The following is a 27,019-nucleotide window of genomic DNA, read 5'->3' as shown; positions in this document are numbered from 1 at the left end:
GTATGTTTTATATTGTATTGATATATTAAAAAAATCCAAAGTAAAGTAATAAATTCAAATAGTGGGAGATTAGACCAGGTGAGCTCTGGAGGAAATATGAAACCAGGGGGAAAAAAAAGTCATTACCTTTCAATTTACATTGGATATAATATGTCCACATTATTTCCTTTATCTTTCAATTCTGAGGGGGGGTCGCAGATAATGATGCCTTTCAGGGGATGGACAATGTGATTAGGTGTAGGGATAGCAACGTGGATGAAAAAAAATCTGAATTGGAGAAACACAGAATTCCGCCCTTTGGCTATGAAGAATATTAATAATGACAATGGCCAGATAACACACTTTGATATATTCAAGTCTACCTGGACATGGATGAACATCAAATGTCTCTGTCTTGATAGAGTTGACCCAGAAATGAGTACATTAAATGCATTTATTTATTTATTTATTTATTTATTTATTTATTTATTTATTTATTTATTTATTTATTTATTTATTTATTTATTTATTTATTTATTTATTTATTCATTCATTTATTTATTCATTTATTCGTTCATTTATTTATTTATTCGTTTATTTCTTTATTTGAATAGGGACAATGGACATGAATTAATGCAAAATCAGTATAAAAAAAGTAATATTTACATATATACGTTCACATCCAGCACCATTCCCAGTTGAGTTTCGCCGATTCCTGACGACTTCGTTATTTACACACTCGAAATAAACTCTCCATAATCAAACACATTAAGCAATTTGCAAACACAGTCTTATTGACAAGCGTCTTATTGACAAAGAACAAGCAGCAAATCTTTCTCCTTGACTAAGCATCTGCTCGAGTGAACAGAAAACCGTTTAATGAACACGGATCGGTGTCCGCTAGCAATTAACATTTTCCCAGCGAGGCCCAGAAGGCCTTGAAAGGGAAAGCTCAAAGGTAATCGGCAAGCCCACATAAGGAGGACTCACCTGGGACCTAACACAATGTGCTGCGGAGGAAATTCACAGTTGGTGCTCGCCTCAAATGGCTGCAAATGTGGCTGGAGGAAAACAGAAAAAGAGATGAAATAAAAAAGCGGCGAGTGAGAGTGGGGGCAACACAAGAATGTAACAAAGTGCACAGATGGTGGGGCATACGGTGAAATGTGTTGCCGTCGATGCTAGCAAACTTGGGGGGGGATGCTAAATCTGCAACGTGTGGGCATGTGTGTCTATATTTTATAACCCGGTGCGCCTTATATTTGGAAATTTCCTGAAATACCCCAAGCATTAAGCACCTGGGACGAACAATACCGTCCGAACAAAATGATTTGAGCTTGGGCCTAGGCTGCGAATTTATCAATAATAGATTGTTTAGTTGGGCTTTTCTGTTCTTAGCTACTCTTTGTGCACTTGCAAAACAATTCAATCTGAGATAAGAATGGCATGCACTTACATCACTCCATCTACATGCACTTTAGTGTCTCCAAGGAGGACCTCTTTGTTGCCAAACTTGAGGCAACTTGAACTTTATTGTAATTGTTTCATTAATGGCTTGATTAATTGTTTAACAATAAAGAACTTTCCGCAGCTAATCTGAATTCACAAATATGGACAGAAGTACATATTTAATCAAGATAAAGGGATGGATCAAGGGGGCCAAGGAATATGAATGAGGGTTATGAAAAATAATGCATGCGGGATAATTTATTCCTCTGGTATGCAAACAGTGTGACATATAATGCTATTATCAGTAATTATATTAGGCAGCTATTTCAGGAAGAGAATCTGCCCCAGCTGCTATCACAGATGTTGAAGCAGAGATTGGAGGCAAGGGAGGGCTGGGGGGGGACATGTTTATTTTTTTTCATGCTCAGGCAATAAAGTGCATGTTTGCACGCATGTTTGACCTACCCGTTGGGTACGTGCATGTTTGATTGGATATGTGTGTATGCAAAAGTAAATTGCGCTACAAGTGTGGGTATGCATGATCAAGTGTGTGGACCCCGTTAACCCCCCCCCCCCCCACACTTCACATGTGTCCTTCTCTTCCTGTGTTGAGGTATCCATCTTGCCAGTATTGTGATGTTTTCATCCATGTGTGATTGCTACAGTTCCCCTCAGCCAAAACACACAGCTCTCCAAAGGCACACGCCGTGCCAGCTTTAGCCACCCTCCGAGGAGCGAGCGTCAATAAAATATGAGCGCATGCATACACCCAAGCAAACAGACACTCGCTGCGGGTCGCACATCAATACACGCAGCCAGGCCTGACCCGGCCTGCGCGTTTACACTGCTGTGAACACCGACGCTAAGTGGAAGTTTGCACGCAAACATGGCGGCCACGAGAGTTACCTCAGGCCTTCGAGAAAATCATGCTTCTCACGCTCGAATTTTAATTAATTAACGCTTTGTCTTTATATTATTATATATGTTATATATATTTATATATTATTAGAATAATAATATATATTTTATATATTAATACATACGCAAATATTAATTATATATATTTTATATATTAATGTATACACACTATATTTACATTTTTGGGACCTATTAAAATAATAACATTTTTCATTCAAGTTTGAATATATATATTATATATATATATATTATATATATTTATATATTATTAAAATATTAATAATATATTTTTTTTATTCTAATATATACACAAATATTAATAATATATATTTTATATACAGTATATTTACATTTTGTGGACCTAATTAAAATAATAAATTTTTTCATTCAAGTTTGAAGCTCTGCGCCATAGTAGCAGTCATCTCAAACTTTTGCTAATTAGTCCAGACAATGAGAAATGGACTTCTATTAATGCTTGTGTTATCGCTTCAGATCCAGTCTAGCAGGGTATTTCATGGTCTGGCTGAGAGGACATCAAGCGTGGACCGACGTTTGCAGTCTTTTATCTCAGCGCCGTGCTCAGACAAAAACGGAGCCAGAGTTGATGAACTTTCATAACGCCATCATATCTGCGCTTCGTCGAATGTTTTTGTTATTGTGAATTGCATCGTAAAACAATAAAAATCCTTGTTGGCAATCCCTACTGCTTGGCAAACCACTAGGCTCCCATTAGATGGTAAAAATACAATTCCGTTTTGCCCTACAGGGCACTTGAGTGGGAGGAAGCCAAAATACTTGAAGAAACCCTTCAGGTTTGAACCCAAGTTCATCTTGGCTGTGATTTCCCAAAAACGCTTTTCTGTGCCATACCTGTTCTCATGTTCACCTTCGCTCATGGGTGACGGAAGCCGATATTTCTTTTTGCTCAAAATAAAACCATTTGGATCCATGTAGACTTAAAATACAAAATAGTTCAATTAAATAATTTACATTGGTTGTAGTAACAGTCTGCAAAAGTGTCGAAGTGCTTATTGCCAAATTCCAATCCCTTGTCTTTCTTTCAATTGCAGTATGTCCAAAGTTATGGCGGCACTCATTAAAGTCTTTCTTTATCATTTAATGAAGTCATTGGATTAGAGGTGATGCTTGGACCGCTCAAACACGGAAAAGTCTTGGCGCTGAGGTGTTTGATAGCCCAAGCGAGAACTTCTATTTTGCGCTATGGCTATTCATTTATTTACTTTCATGACAGCTACAAAAAGCTACAACACAACAACATGGTCCAACGTTGTCTTAAAAACTACTTAGGAAATAAATTGCAGATCTAAACAAACCACAGAGGTCACAACTTACCGTATTTTCCGGACTATAAGGCGCACTAAAATTTTCTCAAAACCCGCAGTGCGCCTTATAGTCCGGTGCGCCTTATATATGGACTAAATTCCTAAATCTAAACTGGCCCAAAGCATTGTGTCATGAAATCAATCACAAGTGGCCCGTTGAAGACTATGAATCATGAATCAAAACGACTATGGATCATTATTTTGTGATTATAAATTAATTTGTTGCGTCTGACGTTGAAATAGAAATGATAAATAGAGAATGATTTGATTTGGATTAAAAATCTGACATGATGCATTAATAGTTACTTATAGTCCGGTGCGCCTTATATAAGGACAAAGTTTTAAAATCGGCCATTCATTGAAGGTGCGCCTTATAGTCCGGAAAATACGGTAATTAATTTAATATGAAGTCATGCTCAATGGAGTGAGACTGTCAACAATCTGTCTTGCTCAGCCAAGCGTTCGTCTTTGAGTCGACAAACGGCGGAAATATTTCACAGACACATCATATTGACTTCATTAGCAATAGTCTGGGATCAAATCTATTTATAATTTACAATGGAAAAAGTCCAATTGAAAAGAATGAATTCTTGATCCTCGTCTGTTTTATCTCTTTGCGGACATTTATTCAAACTTCCATTCTCTCTTGATCGTCATCCTGCGGGGAGAGAGTCGCAGTAGAATTACCGTCCTCTTGATTTATAATTACCGCGTAATTCGTTACCGCTGGCTTTTTCTCCTTCCTGGCTTGCCAAGACAACGTGGACGACACATGACGTTCTTTGTTGAATAGTTTGGTAACATATTCACAAGATGCACCCAAATCGCTGAGAGCTGTAGTAGGTCACTTCTTCACACAGAATACTAAAATGTTTTATATAACAAGTCTTATTCCAAAAATATTTTTTAATCAAATTACTACACACTGTCTGAATAAATTTACATAAGTATTCACAGTTCTTGCTTCATTTTGCCCACGCATCTTTAGTAGCAATTGGAGCCTCTGATCTTTTTGGAATATCTTCAATCAATAGTTGGAGATCTGGCTGGGCCACTTAAGGACATTCATGGACTTTTCTTGAAGTCATTCTTTGGATATCTTGGCTGGAAGATGAACTGTCCCATTCGAGAGTACTCTCGAGTTGGTTTTCAACCAGGAAGTTTCATTTAACCCGACTCAGTGATGCTTGACCTTCTAGAACATAGGTGTCAAACTCCAGGCCCGGGGGCCAGATACGGCCCCCCTCATGATTTTCCGTGGCCCGCAGATTTTGCATCGACTTTGTGTTTGACACCCTTGTTCTAGAAGCTTCTCCTCTTTCCACACTAGAAGTCCGAATTGCAGAGAATAAAGTTAAGAGAAGCGCATGATCGAATCAGACGTCCATTTTTTTTTGGGTACTCGCAGGTGGATGAAAGACGACTCGCGCTCGGCGACGATTCAGCCGCCTGTTTTTATCACGGTTCGTAAAATGAATCAGATGTTTCCGCAAAAATTGATAAGACAGTCAATAAGGCGGCGAGGGTAAACACAGTTTGTAAACCACCCTTCTATTCACCTTCACCATCTATTATTCATCGCTTGAGATGATTCTTTCATGAAGCCAGCACATAATTCATAACGCTTGCTGTGGAAAGTAGGACAGCGTAAGATGCGGGCGGGTTGGGGAGGAAAGATGAGAGGGCTGAGGGAAAAAGAGGGTGACGAAAAGGATGTAGACAGAGAGAGAGAGAGAGGTGATGGAATTACAGTTTGAGCGCGAGTCTGTTTACCGCCGAGAGAAAAAAAATGGGGGGAAATTAGGAGATAAAAGGCAAGAGAAAGACAGACTGACAAGCGGGGACGGACAGATAAGCAGAGAACACCCCAAGACACTCTTAACAGGGAAAGGATAAGGAGGGGGCGCTATGTCGAGACATCTCTATTAAGCGTTGGGGGGGCGGGGTTTGCGGCGACAAGAGGACCTCCTGATTGGCTATTTGTTTTCCAGATGCAAATTGGCTCGAAAGCGACCTCCCGGGATCTTCGACATCACCTTTTAGCGCTTTGCATCATGTCACATTCCAGACATCTATTTTCTACGCTGTTCAGGGTCAATGATTTGTTGGAATCCATTTTTTTAGGGTACGCGCAGTCCGTTAGGCCGCAATTTTTGACTGATGCTAGCAGGATCAAACGAAAAGAACCATTTGTGTGTTTCTCCACTTTAACATGGTCCTCATAGATACATACATTTCTAGTGTTAACCCCAAACATCCTAGTTGAATTTCTCCGATAATCTCATCACACCCACGTTACCCCCCGCAGCTATGTGGTGACATGCGAAAGGGCGGACTTTTTACTCGTCTCGGTTTCGCTCTCTCTTTACCAGCCCCCGTCTTCTTTCCTCTTGATGCTTGCGCTGCCGACGCCCGTCAGTGGAACCTTCATGTCTCGTTTTAACGGATGACTAAGTTATCACAAACACTTGTCTGCCGCAGTGACATGGGAGCATTATGCATATATACGCCAGAAGTTCACGTCGGTTGTATCAAAGTGTAATGTTAACGTTGGTTGCTGTGTGTGTCTGGTTACTGTTTGTTTATATTTGGGTCAACCGACCTCACACATCCTGTGCGCGACGAGTTCCTGTTTGTGTGTGTACGTGTGTTTGTGTGCAAAGTCTCCACAAAGCTTTGACGATATTTTTGCGTACAACTTTTCTTCCGTCTTTTGCAATTCCTCCATTTTTGTTTCTATTCATTTTTATGGTCTGCCTGCCCCATTTTGTTTCCTAATTTCACTTGCAGACTTTGTCACATCCATCTCATGCTTCCTGCTCCACTCCTCTCCGCAGTTCCTTTGCCACTACTCTCCTCTGCAGGCCTCCAATCCTCTTTCGACCTCTTCCTTCACTCGCTCTCTCCTTCTTTTTTGAATCTTCACTCCTTCTGTCTGCCCTCTCTCTTCTCTTTTGGATTATGGAGATGAGAATGCCATTGTTGAACGCGGGGAGTCGTCTGTGATCCCTTGGTGTCATTTCACCGGCAGGAGAGAGCAGAAAACATGTGACTGTCAAATTTAGGGGTACATATACCTCAGAATAAGCTACGATAAATCTCGATACACAAACATACCGAGATAGAAGCACTAATAATTGTTAGGATAATTGTTAAACTCTGAAATTGAACAACACATACGATAAGACAAAACATTTGGGCTGCATTATAGTCAGAGTTTTCTTCGGAGGGCCATTATGACTGTCAACCCAAATAAATGATTTTTAAAGGTGAAGACAATTTGCAATTTTAGTCATGACATGAATTTGATGCACAATTTGTCTTTGCCGGCCACCTAAAATGACGTGGCGGGCCATATCTGGCCCACGGGCCTTGGGTTTGACACATATGGTCTACACGATTTAAACTTAGCTGTGAAAATGGTGGAACTAACTCCATCTGACAACCGCCAGGGGGGGGATCAAACTGCAGAGAGGGTCTTTTCTTTGTTTTTCTTGCTCTTCCTGAATTGAAATTTTAATTTCCCGCCGCTCGTCCTTGCCGGTGTTCTGTATTATGGAAACGAGCGGAGAGGGGAGGGCCCGACTCGGAAGGTAATGCGATCCATTTGTTACAGTTACAGTCGGCCACTCAAATAATTTCATCAAATACAGGTTGTGTCCTGCTAGATATTATATCTGGCTGGATTATTAACGGCCTTGACCTGAGCATGAGTTCATTTCCGTTGTAATTAGCCTACGCTGCAGGCTATAAAACGGGAAGTGATCAGACGTTTATTATTATATACTATTTGCAACAGGATAAATGACAGTATGGAAATAAAAAAACATGGAAGATTTGTTTCTGTATGTTTTATTGTGCAGAAGCCACAATGTGGGATTGCTGGTGAGGTCTTTAAATCCCTTTTCTCTTCCGACGACATTGTGACAAGTTAAGACCAAATTATTTTCCACATTGTTTTATAAATAAGGCTCGATAATGGAATGGCGTGCTGTCTTTGTCATCTGCACAATGTATGCAGGAAAGCACTCCCAAACCACCATAAAGCAAGATTAAAATAAGCCCGTCCATTTTGTGTTTACACGCACACGCGCGGGCAAACACACACAGAAAATAACAACAGCAAATATGCAAACATAAATCACCTTGTTAAAGCCTCGCTTGTATCTGTGCCTGTGTTTAGTTTTTATTTATTTATAAAGAGGAAGCTCAACGGTAAATTGGAAGGTAACCTTTTTTACACAATAATTATTCACATAGTGACAATAAATCCCTTCAGCGGGGTAAATTTAGACTGACTTTCCTTTCTCATGTTACTTTTTTCATTTTATTTTGGCACACTTTATGGCTTGTGTGAGGGATAAAATAAAAGTTTAAAACATCATAAAGGGAAGATAATGAATGTTGGCTTATGGGAAAAAAAAAAAAAGGCTAATGATTAACAAGTTGACCTTCAGGCAACCAACTAGGATGACATTTTTCTTTTTTTTTTTCTTTGTGTACTTTGTTGACATTGGTTTTGCACTTGTTGGAACCTGCTGCGTGGTGTCCTGGTGTTAATATTTTACAAGTCATACAGACTGCTGTGAAAAAGGGGTCATTATCAAAACAAAACTACTGGTGAGCTGAAACTTTTAGCTGGACTGTATTCTCCTTAGCACTGTATTAATAATTACCCACAGGTATGCTAACTGAGGAAAAAAACAACTCTTGTTCTCTTGGGTAGCCGTAATGGTTCCATTCTCCTTGTGAGTGAATTAAAAAAAAGAGAAAATAAAGTTTTTAAAAATTTAATGAACATTGCACCGTTTTTTCAAAGCAAACAAACAAACCATGCCTTCTTTATGTGAATAAACCAAAACCATTGTTTGTTTATTTTCACATACAAAAACAATTTAAAATGTACATAGATTAAATAAATGTGCTGGAGAATGTCTAAAAAAAATCTCCAGGGGCTTACGAAGTGGCATTCTCCAGAAATATGAAGACATTGAAGACAAGATTTCAATGGATAGAGAAATATGCATCCTAATACATGTCATGCAAATGAAAAAAAAAAAAATTATAATAAGGATAAGGCATACACATACAAGAATAGGGGAAAACACAAAAACTATGACTAAAGAGAATAATGAATGGACCGTATTTCTTTATTGACCTATACCACACCAAAATAATTTTTTTTTTTTTTTCACTCATTCAACTGCACATCGAAGGTGCTCTTCGAGCTCCTCTGCAGTGTCCAGCAGCTGTGCCAGCTCTCTCCTGGCAGACTCACGACAGTCATAAAACCATCTGTGTGTGCAAGCAAGCACAAGTAGATATAAATGTCCTCCTTAGATCTGGAAGCGACACAATACCTCCTCCACAGCAATCAGCAAATCCTTTTCAGTCCAAATCAGGCTTGCTTGCATCTGTGTTTACCTTTTTGGTATTTTAGCTCAGATGAAATGTCTTCGTCTGGTTCGGGTAGTGGTGATTTATTCAAATCTGATTTTCTGGACAATTATCGTATGGTATTATATTGCTATTGTGGCTGTGGTAGAAAGCCGAATAAATCTAGCTAGCTACGGGATAAAACGGGTCCCAAGTGAAAAAGGTCGACGTAATACAAGTCCACAGTAAATCCTCGACTGTGGCAAATTGTTTGGAGGCTCTTGACATGACCTTAACCAACATGTTTGCCTTGAAAGAATTTATATAATGTGGATCGTGCACGATAACGCGCCTATTGCTCTCGTTCCTGTCCAGACGTTTTCCTTGCTGAACACGTCTCGATTTATCCAAGCCCATTATCACACCTTCCATGCCTACGCAGATTAAAAATATTCCACCGGCTCTTTTTGTCTTCCCCTAGTTGGAATTATACAGGAGTCATTATGAAAATTGGTTGTACGCATTCAGGGGGGAAAAAAAAGACAGAAATATGAAAACTGATTTAGTCATTTTTAAGCATTCCTGCTAACTTTGTCTATCATACCTATTATGTCTTTTTTGTTTTAAAAGCTTCAGCAAAGTTTGGAGGAACAAAATGGAAGGCAGAGAACAACAAAAGCTAAACGAGATAAAAGGCAAGTAAAAGCCTTTAGGAAATAGATGTGATCAATTAAAAAAAAAAAAAGCTGGCAGGAACGATGGGCGAGTTATATAACCACAACATGGCCGCCATGTCACAAATGTGTGGTTGTCCTCTGCTGACTGTTTAATCGCACCTCAAACATCGCCTTCTGCAAATAACGATGGCACCAACACGAGGCGGCGGCGTGCCAGTTTTGGCCGTCCCGTGATGTTCCAAAAGCAGAAGTTACCATTTAAGCTGCATTGTAAATATCAACGAAAGGTTGACCTGTCACGTGATATATAGAAAAATCAAGAAAAAAAAAAAATCATATTCCCGATTGCCACCACTTCCCTACCAAGAGCGATATTATCCGTACATCCGTCGGGCTCGAGGAAGTTGACTTTATTTGACTCAGTTAAAATCCACATTAATGAATATGCTGCATATCAATTACAAGTATTCATTGAAAATGTTGTTTTAACACAATTTAATAGAACATTGGATTAAAAATAAAACCCTGTCAACAGTAGTCTTCATTTTGTTGGACTACATTTCACATAACAGTATATTTATTTCATTTACTGTAATAAAATTCTCATAAGCTGCACTTAGTCTAAATGAGCGTACTTTGTCTTTGAGGCTTGTCATGCATTCGCAGGCTTCTTTTTTTTTTTTCTTTCTCTCTGATGATTCCATTTAGAAGAACCTATCCCCGTGGTCCTATACACAGCCCCTTCTCACATGAAGTATATATTCTGACTTGGGAGATAAAATGTGTGAAAGAAGAGCAGCAGGATTGGGAGCAGTGTGCAGAAGAGGGGGACAAGCCAAAATAGAGCGAGAATATCAGCAGCGCTGCCTGCCAGACTCGCTGAGCTGCTAAGCAGGGCTTAACGATGCCCAAGGGTGTGTGTGTGTGTGCAAGTGTGTGTGTGTGTGCGTGTGTTTTGGGGAGCTTTCCTTCATTATAAGCCTCAAACATGAGTTCCATGTTTTGGGTTCAACCAAAGGCCAAAGAGTCTGAATAGCAGAACTTTGTTTGAAGGTTGATTACTTGGCAATTTGTTGGTCAAGTGATTTCGTGGGTGGAGGACGAGCGGTCGATTTTGTTTGCTCAAATTTAAAACGCGGCGATTCAGTAGATTTGGCGGTGTGATTTAAAAAAAAATCATTCGTGCCGGTCATCGGTCAGGGCACCTGCTGCTTCGCTCGACTGGAGTTCCTAACGAGGTCAACCACAGCTAAGTCAACAAAAAGTCCAACTTGACCTTTGGTCTGATGCCGCGTGACCTTCACGGCAGGGCCTGTTTAAACTTGTCAGACAAAAATCCAAGATGCACGAGAACCTCAAAGATGCGATTTGAAAAATTAACAATAAATGACATCATGTGTTTTTTGGACTTGATATCTTTTTTCTGGCATTCTTCTCTGCAAACATTCCATGGAATTAAACAGCGACACCTTGAGCAAAACACACTTTTCTGCCATCCCACAACCACCTCCACACCCGCTGTCACATGCACACACACACAAAAAAAATAAACACCCGTACTCAACACCAACACCTACGATGACGCTCATCTTTTTACACGCAATAAATGATTCTATTTCGTACTCAGGAAGGTGAGAATATTTAGGAGGTCATGCCAGCTAGAATGTAGCTGCCCACATTCTTGGCAGTCGCTAGCATTATTTTTGGATAATATATAATAAAATGTCAGAAAAAAGCCTTTACTTTAATTAACAAGGGGAAAAAAAATCATACACAATCGAGCTTTTCTCCTGACTTAGCAGTTTAATCACAATATGTCACTATATTAAAATGAAGGCACAAAAGAAAGAAGAATGAATAAGCCGACTGGGTAGTTAACGACAGACGTCAGAGTAGGAGTGCAGCAACACTTAATTGTCAGTGAGTCACAACTCCCAAAGTTTACACCACACAGATTTGCACCTCCATTAGCTGTCGCCTGAGGGTGTCTGCAAAAAAGACACACACACACAATGGAGAACAACACAAAACGGGATAAAGTGTTTCTAGCAATTTTTCTGAAAGGAAGTCCTTTGCATGAGATAAAAAAAATTGTATTTATTTTGTTCTTTGGATTTTCTCATGCATCTGGGCTATGTGGGGCCCAGATGAAAAATATGCCCCCCCCCACCCCCCCTCCCTCTGCATTTTCTAAATTGCCCATCTGTGTGTGTCACATCCAATTAAATGGCCACACTTGCGCATGTAAAGCCATTACGCCTTTATTATGAGGAGCAATTTTGAGGCTTTTGCGCCATGAGGGTCCTGCGATGGGGTTTACCTGTGGACTTTTCCTGATTGGATGGGTTCGGATTTTAAACCCCGCCCCTTTGCGCCCTGTCTCTCCAGCTGGTGATCGGAGCGCACAGTTAGCGTTCAGCTCCCCGCTGCAGAACATGAGCTCTCACCCCACGGATCGGACACTCCACGTCACTCATGCTTTCACCACGCGAATGCTGAGGGAACCTGCCAAGCTTCAGGAAGCAATTTACGTTTGAATCGTTTTGTTTTTCTTTATTTTTTGGATGCGCCATGAAAGCGCATTGGAGGAGTTGTGGAGCGGCGTTGGTGGCGTGGACGTGGCTTTGGAGTGTGGCGTGGTGCATCCCGGCAAATGAAGGTAATGTCTCTCAACATTATCTTCTGGGCTTGACTTGATGCTGACAAGAGTTCAATCAGTTCGTGGACCTCCGTGCGCGTCTCGCGCGCGTGGATCTCAGCCTCCTTTTGACATGTCAAAAGACATTTTTACCTTTAATGTCACTCGCGTGGACTGACACAATGTCTTAACTGTAATGTTTCCTCTTTTGGATCATTAAAATAATAATAATAATAATCTTTTAATCAATAAACTCAGTATCATTTCATCATCTCATGCAAACATGATGACATAAGTCACCTGACGCGTCCTATTCACCTGTCACAAAAAAAAAATGGGGGGCTGATGTCAATACAGCTTGGAACGGAGTGTCAGGTTGTGTTCCCACGCTATTGTCTGCCCACTGTGCAGAATTCTAATCGTGTGAGATGAAGGCTATTGTCGAAAGCTATTAGTTGGCATTATCCAGGCGAGAAAGAGAGAACATTCTTCACCCTGCTTATTCTTCACATGATAGATTTATTTGGATAAAGTTGAGGGTGCGATGAAGAAGTCTTTTGTCCATTGTGTGTTTGGAGAATGGGGCGCTACTGGTGTTTGCTGTGTACGCCATCATTCAGGAGAAAGTTGGAATTCACCTGATTAGCAAGCAGAAATGTGCTTTTATTGAACATTTACTTCCTGTTTTGATTTCTAATTTGACAATTTGTTTTGTAATTTGCTATTTCCATCATTCTAATCGGACAATGCAATTTGCTTTCTCTTGTTTGCGAGGCTGGTGATTAATTGGAGGTACAAACTGTGAATACCAAAAAGATCTTAATGGCTCTTTTAATATTTAAAGATGAGCTCCAGTCGTGAGAAAACTTCTTGAGTTGCACATTTTAATTAATTGTTTATTTTTAATCATGTCAGTGTTGTGCAAGATGCCCACACATTTGTTTTAGAGGTCACCGGGCCCTATTAATGATGATATTATTTGACATTAGTGTCGCCCAAACCCATCAGAGTGGATTAACCAAATTTGGTTAAATGACATGAAATAAAGTGGCTGTGTGTGAAATGCATGAGAGATTAGCCATAAAGATCACGCTGGAGTGATTCAAGCTAGCTTGCATGAAAGAGAATTTGGAGAAGAAAGAGAAGACCAGGTTGGTTGTTGTGAGGTCACATTAATGCCGCCCACCTGCGTTTTTATTTTAACAGGACTCCCCGAGTTCAAAATCTTAAATATGTCAAATAATGATGACTTTTGAATGCTTGGAATGGATCATTGTGACGAATTAAATGGTTAGCAGCCACGTCTCCCATATGATCTAGTTCAGCATCACTTATCTCTTCTTTATGGCCTAATTAGTTGTCTAACAAGTGCCAAAGGACATTTTTTATTATTCTCAGCAGAGCGGTAGGGACTTTAAGATTAGCAGAGTTTGTAAGGGAGCGAGTCTTTAGGCACAGAATAAGAAAAGTTACTATCGGAGAATTCGGAATTTATATGATTTTGTTTTTTTCATTATGTCACTCAATGTGATTATTTTTATGGCCACTAGGTGGTGTCATTTAAAATGTGTTTATTTTTCACAGTTGATTAAAATAATAAATAATCTAAAATCCATCGTTCATGTGGATTTTTTCTTTTTTTTGTTGATTATATATATATATTTGTAAGTGCATAACTGCATTTAAGCTAGCTGGCAACATGAACAGACAAGAGTTGGACTTTCACTTTTATTGTTTGAGTGCACATCGTGTATACGTTTGACATTATCACTGATGTGATAAGGGGAAGTGAACCCTGCCCACACGACTCAAGATGCTTTTATCTTATGTGGCATGACAACCCAACCTTTGTTTTCATTCCTCTTAATCAATGTTACCCATGTTGTACGCCATGTGAAAATTACCTTTATTCATTTCTCTGTATTTCGATACTTTTCATATCTTTGATTTCGACTCACTGCTATTTTTATTTTACAGTTAACCTGCTGGATTCTCGCTCTGTGGCGGGAGACCTCGGATGGGTGTCGTACCCGAAAAATGGGGTGAGTGTGCGAAAAAATTCATTCAAAGGGAAAGAATTTCACCTCATAATAAAATTTCTCCTAACTCCTAGTTAATTCCAAAGGTCATTTTAATTCACTAAATAGACTATTGAAATTCATCCAAATTCTCTTTTAGCCGACTAGTCAATGGAATAATCGTTAATATAATCGATTAATAAAATATCAGCTAGGTATTTTCCACGTCACTACAAACATCAACAATAATTAAATTCCTGTTTTGCAGTCCTGGGAAAAATACAATCTCCAATAACAGAAAGCTCCATTTAATCCCCATTGATTACCTTGTAGCGTATATGCTAACATCTCCCGCTTGTAAATATTCAGGTGTACACGCCAAACCAGCATACACGCTGACCATAGCGATTTCTTTCCTCTTTTTTATATTCTGCTCACGGCTCCTCTTAGGCTGTTTTGGTGCTACATGGAGGAGATGTGATGCAGACATAGCCACAATCAACTGGGACTCGTGTATATATTTATCTATATTTATTTAATAAAAGACAATATTCCCACATATTAGCTTTTTTTTCTTCCATTCAGTGCAAGCTGCTATTTGGGTTTTTTTCCATTTACCATATTGTCGCTTGTTCAAATGATTTGCGGGAGGAACAGCAATTACTGTTGTTGACTATTAGAATTCTTATTGTGGAAGCTGTTTACAATGGAGTCCAATTTGGAGCAGCCTCTATTAGCTCACACACACACACATGCACACGCACACACACACCGACTTGGCAGCAGCGGTCTACTACGGCTAAATAAGATGTTAAGCAGGGGGATTTTTTGGGGGCTCATATTCCAGATGGTTTGTTTCATTCTCCTCCTCCGCTATCTTTTACATCGGCTTCTTCTATCTCTCCTCGTTGCCTCCCGTTTCTTTTCATGTCCTTGTTGCCATCTGCTTGTCTTTTTATCTCACCATCCTTGCTAGTTTCCTTTCTGTGCTCCCTACCAAATGCTTCAGTTGGCTTTGAACAGGAAAAAAAAACCCCACATGTGTTTGAGGAATATTTTGTCTGGAATTAAATGGGATTAATTTACTCCTGATGGTCCATATATTTCCAAAAATGTTATTTACTTTAACGTTGTGTAAAAGGTTTCTGGATGGAAGTCAAGCCTGAATGATTTGCAAGTTACAGCCAGACCGCAAAGGCAAGTCCTGGCGAGAACACTTAACTTTGTTCTTTCTTCCAGTGGGACCATCCCTCCTCCATTTCATCTCCCGTATTGTGTCGGAGAGTGATGGCAGATTAGCTGAGCTGCTGTTCGCATGCTATTTCACAGAGGCTTTTATCTGTTGCATCTTCAAGCAAAGAAAAAAAATAAAAGAGGCGGCACGGAAAAAACGACGGTTGTCACAATAAGCGTTATTTTTCCATCCATGTCACCTGTCTCGGTTATATGCTGTTAGTCGAACCAATTCCAGGCCCGTTTTGATCTGGACCATATCTCCTGGTCTCATCGAGAGTGCTGACAAAAGGCCAGTGATGAAAACATTCGGACTTGAAACATTGAAGGCATGAAAAAGGCAGGTGGTTGCCAGCTGCCAGCTGGCGTCAGATTGGAAGGAACCAAAACAACTCTCAAACTAGCTACTCACTTTTCTCGCACTTGAAAATCGGAAAGAGTTTCGTGCATGCTTGGAATATGAACCGTGCATGCTTCATGGATGGATGATTTTGAATCGAGTTCTTTCAAAAAGTGACAGAAAACATTGCGGAAAGACTCAAATTTAGTTCATTGGATGTTTACAAGACATTTAGGAGACTACTAAAAATCTTTTGGGGTAGTTTTACCACATCAACACACAAAATAAGCTTTCAACATAAGTGCATCATTCAAACACACACAAAAAATAAAATCCGGCGCACACTTGACACAAACCTCACTCAAAATCTCCCCTACGAGCTCGTCAGTGAAAACGCATCGGGGCGATGATTTAAAAAAAAAATAAAAAATTCAGGGACGCTTCGACCGTCTCGCTGATTCAGCGTGAGAAGCCCGAGATAAGGCCAGACGAGCGACAACATTTCTGAACGCAACACAAAAATGGCATCCATGCCTTATGGTAGCCAACGCACGACAATGTGGATCTGAACTGTGCTGAAAGATTAAAAAAATAATAATAACCCTCACTTACATGATTTGAATTTTTTTTTATATATGATGAGTCAATTTTGCATGTGAACCAAATTGCCATTTCATTATGGGGAAAAAAAAACAAGTCTTCATGGTGAATGAAGTCCAATTACAGGCTGTATGAAAAGAAAACTTGCAGAAATTGGAATGCGGAGGATAATGATTACCGTGATGGACAGAGCAGAGTCAGCCGGGTGCAAAAATCGATAAAAAAAAAAAAAGTGAGGGTGTTACCGCCGGTTGTCGCGGTTGTGTTTCACGGATAAAGAGCCGGGGAGGTGCTGTTCTATTACGATGTCATGGCGGTCAGCTGTAATAGGCGGTAATAATAAGTTGGAGACAGCTTTGCAATGCCGTGAGGGTACTCCAAGCAGCCGCGGGGGGTCGGCCGCTGACTGATGTGACACAACGCAGACACAAACACGCATGCACATAATAGTCAGCAAAACAAATACACACGCTAATGAGGAGCTGGAGGGATGCCTACGGGGACTCTCCCGTGTTTGCATGCGAGTGATAAGGACGGTGAACTAGATCAAACTTTGTCGTTATTTTCACTTTAAAGCGATGATGTGGATTATTTTGCAGAACAATCTTGAGTTTATTTCATAATTAAGTTACCGATCGTATTTTCCGGGCTATAAGTTGCAGTTTTTTTCATTTGAAATTGCCTTTCAAGATGACACGTCTGTTCCTGATGTTGGATTTTATCAAATAAATTTCCGCCAAAAATGCGACTTATACTCCAGTGCGACTTATCTAAGTTTTTTCTACTTTATTGTGCATTTCATGGCAAGTGCAATTCATACTCCAGAGCGACTTATACTCTGCAAAATACGGTATTAATTTGGTATATCTTAAAAAGATGAAAACGCATGATAGTCCAGGTAATAGTCCAAGTTCTGCCTCCGCTCAACAGCCCCTCCCCTCCCTGATTCGCTGTTATGTCGCTGTTGTTTCTTGTAGTTTGAAAAATTGATGACTCATCTAAATTGATCAAGTTCATTTCACATAAATAAAATATCGTGGGGTTACTCGGTCAGTGTGTGTGTGTTAAATTGTGTGAAGCTCAATGAAGGCTGCAGGATCCGTGCGATCAAACCGGTAAGAAGCTTAACGTCTACACAGGGGAGACATAACTCCAGTGATATCTCCACATGCATGTTTGTGAATTGTCTCGGTAGTGATCTCGTCATGTCCTGGAATGCCCCCTCTTAATAATCTCCTCGCATTCCCGTTGAAAAAAAAAAAAAATCAACAATCTTGTCTTAGGTACCTAAATGGCTCAACAAAGAAAGTGGATGATTACGACCTAAACAAAAGGCTGAGAGGTGGGGAGGGGATGAGGAGTAATCAGGTGGAAGGCGAGTGATGCAGAAAGACATGAAGGGGGAGGCATGGTGGGGGGGAGACAAAGGCACAAGGTTGTGTACAGCAGCCGCAGAAAGGATGATTAATATGGGCTATTAAGCTATAACACCAGATCATAGTATGGTCCCTCCGGCCATATTACGTTGACATGATAAAGCGCCTGTATTAGCCATGGGAGAGTGCTAGCGATGCAGATAATAGCCACATCCCAGGAGAGTTGCGGAAAGGAATTAATGCCACCGGAAATCATTTACATTCCAACTTTGTGAACAAACACACACACACACTCGGGGATGACTAGACTGTAACTTTTCGGCAGGTGTGGCTTGACAAGATTCAGGCTAATTCGGTTTTTGCTGACAAGGACGCCGCCCTCGTTTATGGTAAATACATACACTCATAAGTCCCTCTACTCCTTTGGACTGAGGGGAAATGAGGTGGAAGGGATGAGGATTAGTCTGCCGTCCATATTGAGGCACTCATGGCTCTTTAGATACTTTCCTCTTTCTATTTTAAGCCTTGACGAGATTTTAATGGTGATGAAATATTGTCAAATGATTTAAGGGATCTACTCATCTATGGATCGGGGGTTCCCATGGGCCGTTTGGGAAAATGTCTGAAATTCCCAATGGCCACCACCACCTTAATCTTTTTTTTTTCTCGTACCAGTGGGAAGAAATCGGGGAAGTCGACGAAGACTATGCCCCCATCCACACCTACCAAGTGTGTCGGGTCATGGAACAGAACCAGAACAACTGGCTTCACACCAACTGGATACTGACCGAGGGAGCCCAACGTGTTTACATAGAACTCAAGTTCACCCTGAGAGACTGCAACAGCCTCCCGGGTGGCGTCGGAACTTGCAAGGAAACGTTTAACATGTACTACTACGAAACGGATGGCTGGGAGTTGGAGGATGGAGAAATGGGGGACGGTGACGGGATCACGGAGGAGGAAGACAGGGCCTTGAAGGAAAGCCAGTACATCAAAATCGACACCATCGCGGCCGACGAGAGCTTCACCGAACTCGACCTCGGGGATCGGGTTATGAAGCTCAACACCGAAGTTCGGGATTTAGGCCCTTTGACTCGGAAGGGCTTCTTCTTGGCCTTTCAGGATTTGGGAGCCTGCATCGCTCTGGTTTCCGTTCGCGTCTTCTACAAACGCTGCCCGTTCCTCGTCAAGAGCTTGGCTGAATTCTCCGACACCATTCCCGGGTCGGAGGCCTCGCAGTTGGTGGAGGTGGTGGGTCGCTGCATCAACAACTCGCTGCCTTTGTACGAACCTCCCAGGATGCATTGCAGCACCGAGGGTGAATGGCTGGTTCCTATCGGCAAGTGCGTGTGCCAGCCTGGATTTGAAGAAATCCTTGGATCCTGTCAAGGTGAGCACAAAAACTTTGAACCGGCTTTTGTTCATCTGGTGTCTTGACTGTATTTTTTTCCACCGAGTGCATGTGCTTTTCCTCGGCTTAGTGGACTTTTTTTTTTCTCCTCCCCCTGAGCCTCGAAGCACTTTGCTGCTCTCATACAGTCGCCGCTCTGCTAAGCCAAGAGCCCAAACATTCCCGCCTCCGACGTCAACTGACATTCCCATGTGCCTCCTGTCCTCTCTTGTTTTCTCTGATGCTTTTTATTTTTAAACAAGACAGCCAGTGCAATTAGCATTGTTGTTCTCAATATATTCAACCCAAAAATTCTGACAATGGTACTACTGTCGTTAGTCAAAATGGCCGACGATTTTCCTCATCGACTCGTACCGTTCATTCACGAACCCCTTTTGGGCGTTTACCAACTCTCCATATTTCACACATTCACACTTCCTAGAAACATGGTGCGCTTCAGTCGTTAGCCATTTTGAGTTCAGTGTTGTTCAAGGACACCGAATATGAGCTGCGGAGCTCAGCTAGTCTCGTGACCTTCTGATTACAAGACAGCCAATCTACCCCCCACCCCTTTCCCGCGCCCTGCCGGCCCACTTTGTTGTTTCATTGTCCCCGAGCTATGTGAGGTTAGTCCACAAAGTGGCTTTATCAAGGACCATTTAGCACGTCTAGTTTTTCATCGCCAGAAAGTCACAATATTCTCCCAGCTTCACGTGATTATTTGCTACAATGTCTACCTTAAAAATCATACCTGCGAAAATAGATGGCCGAGAAGCAAATGGAGTAACTTGGGGACAATTTACTTTCTCGTAAAGGTGGCGGAAATGTCTGTGTTTTATAACTGACAGCGAGCGGAGAGCACGTTTTGTCTGAGCCTCAAGGAGAATTTCTCCTTCCACGTGAAAACCCCAAAATGAATATAACTGTCAAAGTAAAATACAATGTGAGGATGTCTTTAAAAATATATCGGGAGGGACATTTGAAGGTTACCAAACATTAGGTGCTGTTCCTTTGAAGGCGTGTTGGCGTTCCCAGGCTCCGAGACGATAAAAGTTGTGTTAAATGCTAATTATTACTGCTTGTTAAACATTTATTTCTGGATAAAAGACATCTCGCTGCTCACCGGTAAACACGGCTCACGTCGCTAACGGAGCAAAACAAATAAATGTGACTCCTCTAGCAATTAATGAAGCTACAGTCGTTTTTACACTGGGACATGCAAATGAGGTTGTCACTCTGCCAAGCCTATTGAAATGTTCGAATGGGAAATGAAATATATCCTCTAATATAGCTCAATATTTATTTTCGTAAACAATCATGTAACTTTGGATTGGTGTTGAATTCAGATAAAATATTGATTTATATATATATATATATATATATTAAAAAAATAGTATATTTACTATATATATATATATTAAAAAAATAGTATATTTACTATATATATATATATATATATATATATATATATATATATATATATATATATATATATATATATATATATATATATATATATATATATATATATATATATATATATATATTGTAAATATACTATTTTTTAAATTTATTATTATTTTTAAATATACTGTAATATATATATAATTTTTTGCAATGTTAACAAACCTATTGTATTCACTTCATTTAGTCCTTTTTTGCCCTTAACTGCGAGACGCGGCTCTCTGAAAATAATACAATTGGATATTATTGCCACGTTCAGCCTATTCAGCACCTGTTTCAAGCACGCACGCCTCGCCGAGTGGGAATCGTTGCAGGTCAGAGTTCAACACAATGGGAGAAAATGTCGCACGCTGCCGAGCCGAGCGTGATTTAACGCAGTCTTTGTAAAAGTGGGACGGAAACAGTCGCGGGCAGCTTGTTCGCACCTCCTTTGTCTTCCTCGCGTTTTATTACCTTCCCTCATTGGCACGCCGCTATTTCACTGTCTGGTTTTTATCTTCATTTGACTTCCTCCAATCTCCCTGGTGCTCACGTGTCTTTTCTTTTCCATTTGCCGTGCTCCACGTTTATCTCCATGTCACTGTCAATCATTTATTGTCTCCCAATTCCTCACGGCCTCACGCTGCCTTTTCTTGAATGCAACCGCCTACATTAGCACTCCAACGGCATAAGCGGCGGGACCCTTTTCTCTCTTTGTGTCACCGCATTATGTCTGTGTTTGCGGAAAAACAACACAGGCCGTTGAAAGAAATGAATTTATTTAAAAGGTGAACCTTGTGCGATTTATTTGCTTGTGTATCTACAAATTCACTTGACATGGTCATGGAATGATAAAGTGCTTTTTTTTTTTCTTCAGTCGCCTCGCTCTTCCTAATCCAAAGCAAATGGAGTCATTGCTTTACGCTGTAAACAAACGTAATAAAAATGTTTTGCTTCGTGAAGTGCAGTGACAATGAAACGTTATCGGTTGAATGGAAAACTAAAAAAAAAAACTGAAATAAGTCTCAAATTTGCACGTTCCAGAAATATTCCCTTCCATCTCTTGCCATCGTAAAAAACTCGATTAACTGACCGTTTTATGTTACTTTTGATATTCTTAGCGGCCATACAACTTTTTTTCTTTATTTTACGACAAATGCAGAGCACCTCATAAAAATCGCAGCTGTGCATTTCATGTCGTTCATCAACAACAAGAATCGAGATTAAAGCAACGACTGTAAAACAATAGAAATGATTTCATTCAACGCAAAACAAGTCATCAAAATTCAACTTTATATTTACATATTATGTGGTGATACTGCAGTTGTGTGAGGTGACGGATAAAAATTCTGCATGTGCTTTTTGTGAAACTTATAGATAATTGGTAAAAGCCAGCAGCACTGTCAGCACAGCGAGCCCGCGAAGCGAGACAAGAACGAGTTGGGGGTGGGACTGCAAACAAGGTGGAAGGGGGGTGGGGGGGGAGTCTATAGATGGACAGAAAGATAAAAAGGATGATGGGAAAACAAGTGGATGGAAGAGAAATGGAAGTTTTCTCACCACAGGGTGTGAGGCTAAATAGACAAAGAGATGGATGAGTGTTGTTTCTGGGGCGACGGCCACTGAGGACGAATAACTGAGGACAGAAGTGGGCAGATGGATGAAGAGAGAGATGAAGTATGGAGGCGTGGGTAGAACTTGGAGATTGAGTTCGCTCTGCCCAACTCGAGCGATGAATTTTGGATGTGTAACGCGAGTGAGAACATGATTAGATTGAATTTGGGGAGCTCAGTAGGACTTCAATCGCATGTATTTGAGAGAAACCAAGTGTGATTATTGCAGAGAAACTCATTCTTTTTCTCTCTTACCTCTACAGATTGCCCTGGGTATAATTTTAGTAACCCGATGGTCCATTTGTAGAAATGTACAAATGAAATAGAAGTGGTGTCAGGATTGACCCTTGTGGAACTCCGCATTTAATATTCGTTTTTTGTCGTCTGCTGAGCAGTTTAGATGGTCAGCTCTGACATCTCGCAACACTAAGACATCAATTTCCAGATGGGTCCAATGCTGCTTCTCGAATTAAGCGTCAGTTTGCCTGCGTCTCGATAAAAGACCAGCAGAAACAATGAATAAAGTTTATACGGTTCTGCAAATACTAATGACGGAATTTCATCATTAATGGGAGAAAAGCTCCATTTGTATTCAAAGCATAACGACCAAGGGCATTGTTGCGAAGCTCTTAAAGGAGAGCTGCTGAAATAATGAACGCTCCATTGAAGTAGTGGAATACACTGACGGACTGTTTTCAATATGGAAAGAAAAGGTATATGAGAGCTGGATGTCATGATGCCAATAAAGCTAGAATCCAGTGATTGAAGGCTTTGGTCTGTTCCGTTTCGGACCAGGCTGATAGAAGATAAAATGCTTGAAGTTATATAAGATGGCCAGTGAGATTGAGTGCTAGGATGCTAAGGTGGGGAAAGATGAAACGGGATGCCAGTGGATAAAGAATGCAAAGGAAAACCTGGACGGCGCTTATTATCAGAGAAAAGAAATTCCTGGAATGCCGCAGGGAAGGTTCCTTCTATTTTTGTTCTGTAAGTGTGTCATGGGCAATGCTGGATGTCCCTTTGGGATTCTTTGCTCAAGAGGCGGGTCTCCCTTGATGTTCTCCCGTGTTTTTCAAACTTGTCAAAGACAACAAACAAACAAAAAGGAAAAACATCATGACACGGAAAAACGGAGCTCACTTTGTATTACTTGTATTACCTCATTTGCATTCTTTTCCTCATATTTGGAGTCATTTATAAAAACGCCCGATTCCCACACAATGTTGCTCCAAGCTTCCCTTTTCCTAATGTGGCTTTTGAGTCAAACACTTAGAAGCGAGCTTGAACAAAAATGGACGAGCCGTCATGCGGCACTAACACAGGCCGCCTCGGTGAATGATAGCATAGAAATCTGCAAGGGGCGGATGGAAGCCTTTTCCATCATCTCCTCAAGTATGAATTGAGTCAATTTGCTGCAAAAAGAGCTGCCATTCATCATTTTAGATCCCGCTTCACTGGAAACCGCCTGGCAGCTTTCATTGCGTGCTCCCGTTTTGCGTTCTCCCCCGGATTCTCTCCCCCCCCCCCCCCTCCCTCGCTTATCACCCCATCATCTAAACATGGCGATGCTGTCATGACAACTAAAGTGCTTCCTGAGTGCTTGTTGGGTAAACCAACTTCCCTACTTGGGCATCCTCTAGTTTACCCTCCCCACTGTGAGCGAGCTGCAAACGGGCCCAGTCCGAATTTAAATACGAACTGATTTTGAATTGGTTACAATCATTTTCCAAAAATACCCACGAGGTGCACCTCTCAAAAATGAAATGAATTTAAATGTAATGTTTTTTTTTCTTTTTTCTCAAGAATTTCATGTATGAATTTTAATACCGTAATTTTCAGACTATAAGTCGCATTTTTTTTTCATAGTTTGGGTGGGGGGGCGACTTATACTCAGGAGCGACTTATATACATATTTTTTTTTTTTCACTTTTTTGGGCATTTTATGGCTGGTGCGACTTATACTCCGGTGCGATTTATAGTCCGAAAATTACGGTAAGTCATTTCGGCAGATTCAGCAGGTGTGTATCTACACTGGTTTTCAATCTGGTTCTGATCCAAATTGTGATTATTCAGCCTTGCCCAACGTTATTCAACAAACTAACATTCTGATGCTATGTTGATCTTTGAGTCACACGTGCCGGTTGTTTTGCTTTACAAAATATACGTCCATAACATCTTCCATCATTATCTCATTGTGTTCTACGTTGGCGTTCCTAATATATCGGCGTGCGTGCAGTTAATGACTTGCAGCTGTACGTGCAGCTGCACACACAAACACACACGCATGTTTTGTATGCAGATTGTGAACGGTCCACATGGGAGATGCTGATTTTTTTTTTCTCTGATTTGATACCATTGAGGTTCTTGACCCAAGTTCACCTCAATTCTGCTTTGGGTCATTTGTGAGCCGCTTTGTTACGCTAGCTCGAAACGAGTAAACATCCCATAAATATTTAATCCCATATCTATTTTTATTTTGTCTCGGTATTTCGGCCAGACTTATTTATGCTCGTGACATCTAACGTCCAATCTTCCCCAGCCGAGCTTCATTGGTCCACTAAATTGGTTTAGGTTCATAAGCTATTGTGACCTTTTTGCTTGGCCTTTCTAGTCTTGGACTGATTGTTGGATGACAGAGAGGACCATTGTCCGGCATGACAGGAAAGCCCCGTTAACTCGATTGTATATGACGACATTATCATCGGCCATTGTTTGTGTTCACACACAAATACACACGCAAATTGGCAAATAAATGTACACAAAAAGAGAATGAGCATGATAAACAAAGCCACGGAATCCCGATACACACACAAACGCCCAAATATATTCATCAAGTCTTTGTTTGTGTTTCTTACGCCTCACTGTGGGACAAATACAGGAAGAGGATATTTACTTTGTTTCCTTCTGCCCTTTATTGGTCTAAAATCCTACCAGCGAAGTATCGGAACCAATTTTGCGTCCAAGATTACTTTGGCGTCAATTTGTCTGCAGCATTTGGTGAACCAACAAAAATTGATTAAAAACACTCACGCAGATAAATAATAACATCAAAATATTCGAAACACCAAAAAGGCATTTAAAGTGACAAGTGAAGAGGATGCTCGTTAATGGCCATCATAGGACACCATTGGATTTTTTAATTGCCCGGGATACGGCTTTGTGTGATGCATATTAATTGCGTATTAGACACACACATCTACACACAAATGGCGCATTAGCGTGTATTGCATATTAATTACCTATTAGCCTTTGTTCTGTGCATTAAACGCTGTGTGGCATCAAAAGACAGCTTGGCCAAGGGCAACAGGCACGGGAAGGTAGGACATATTTTAGTCAACCATAAAAAGTCCCCCCCCCCCCCCCCCCCTCAAAAAAAATGAAAATGAGCAATCTGATTCCAATGATTTAAAATGATTGTGTCACTAATTCAGAAATATTCATGACATTGTCAGCATATGTCCTGCCACGTTTGACAAATTCGGCTTGTGGTTAATTAACAATGATGATCAGTGTTCACTTTTATGCATGTGTGATGAATTTAACATAAATGGAAATGAGCAACACATATTAATACCTCAACATCAATAATGTTGCTTCCTATGAGAATTGCCTGACTGACTTTCATTAAAGCAGGTGTTTTATTTATTTATTTATTTTTACCTCCTTTGTCTTGCCAGGTATACATTTTCAATGTGACCCTTTATCTTAATTGACTTTATTTAAGTAATGACATGCGTAAAATTAGAATGAAATGGACTGACACTTTCGTTGAATTAATTTAATTTCATTGAATTTAGGTCATTTACTCATCCCTATGGACAAATTTTAGATTACTTGGTTAAACTTTTTTTTCCAAGTCTGTATTATTTTTGCTTGGATTGGTTTGGATCCAAAGATCCTTATCCTTGCCGGGTTTTGTATTTGAAAGGAACAGTTACTTCATTCTTTGTAATCTGTCTGTGGGGGAGTTGGAGCTTGAAGTCAAGGGGAGCTACCGGAGATGATGGTGGTGATAATCTGGCGTGTGTGTCGTGGGGGGTGGGCTGGAGAGAACAGATCAGGTGTCCAATTGTCTCTCCCACATCCTGGGTTATGCACACAGAACAAAATAGAACTTTATTGTGGTATTTATAAAGTCTCAAAAAGCAGTTTAGCAGCTCAGTGGTTTGGACCGAAACTCCTGGGCCGGTCTTCAACGGAGCGTAGACGATGACCGCTGCCAAGGTTGTTATCCATTAACAAGAATTTTGTTAGAAGGCCGCTTCCTATTTCACTGACTGGAATTCATTAAGAAAAAAAAGAATGTATCTTAAAGTGAAAATAATGTCGAAACAACCAGTCGAAGCAGAATCGACAGCGCCTCTGCTGGTTGTAGACCAACATTGCACGCCATGATTAAAATCCCACCCAATCCTTCGCATTTAGCACAATCACTTAAATGACGAGTCAGCAAAAACAATGCCCATCCGTTTTCCAGACGGTTTATCCCCATTAGGTAAACGTTGGGCCGGAGGTGAGGTCCACCTCGGACTACCGACCAATCACAGAGCACTTAAGAAAACAAACAAGCATTCACACCGACCGAGGATTTACTCTTCAATTAACCTTCCAAACAACCTCGAAAAA

The 27,019-nt window shown here is 40.6% G+C and overlaps 1 protein-coding gene across 1 annotated transcript in view; it reads left to right on the top strand.

Moving 5' to 3' along the window:
• Positions 1 to 12,141: 12,141 nt before the first annotated feature.
• Positions 12,142 to 27,019, top strand: part of LOC133163180 (ephrin type-A receptor 5) — a 34,036-nt gene continuing 19,158 nt past the window's right edge. Inside the window, exons 1-3 of the mRNA XM_061292819.1 lie at positions 12,142 to 12,401; positions 14,358 to 14,422; positions 18,623 to 19,337. Coding sequence (XP_061148803.1) covers positions 12,314 to 12,401; positions 14,358 to 14,422; positions 18,623 to 19,337 — 868 coding nt within the window. The 5' untranslated portion in view covers positions 12,142 to 12,313. The remainder of the gene's footprint in view (positions 12,402 to 14,357; positions 14,423 to 18,622; positions 19,338 to 27,019) is intronic.

Source organism: Syngnathus typhle, linkage group LG12, assembly GCF_033458585.1.
Source record: "Syngnathus typhle isolate RoL2023-S1 ecotype Sweden linkage group LG12, RoL_Styp_1.0, whole genome shotgun sequence".
Taxonomy (NCBI): domain Eukaryota; kingdom Metazoa; phylum Chordata; class Actinopteri; order Syngnathiformes; family Syngnathidae; genus Syngnathus; species Syngnathus typhle.
This window is presented reverse-complemented; position numbering and strand designations above follow the sequence as displayed.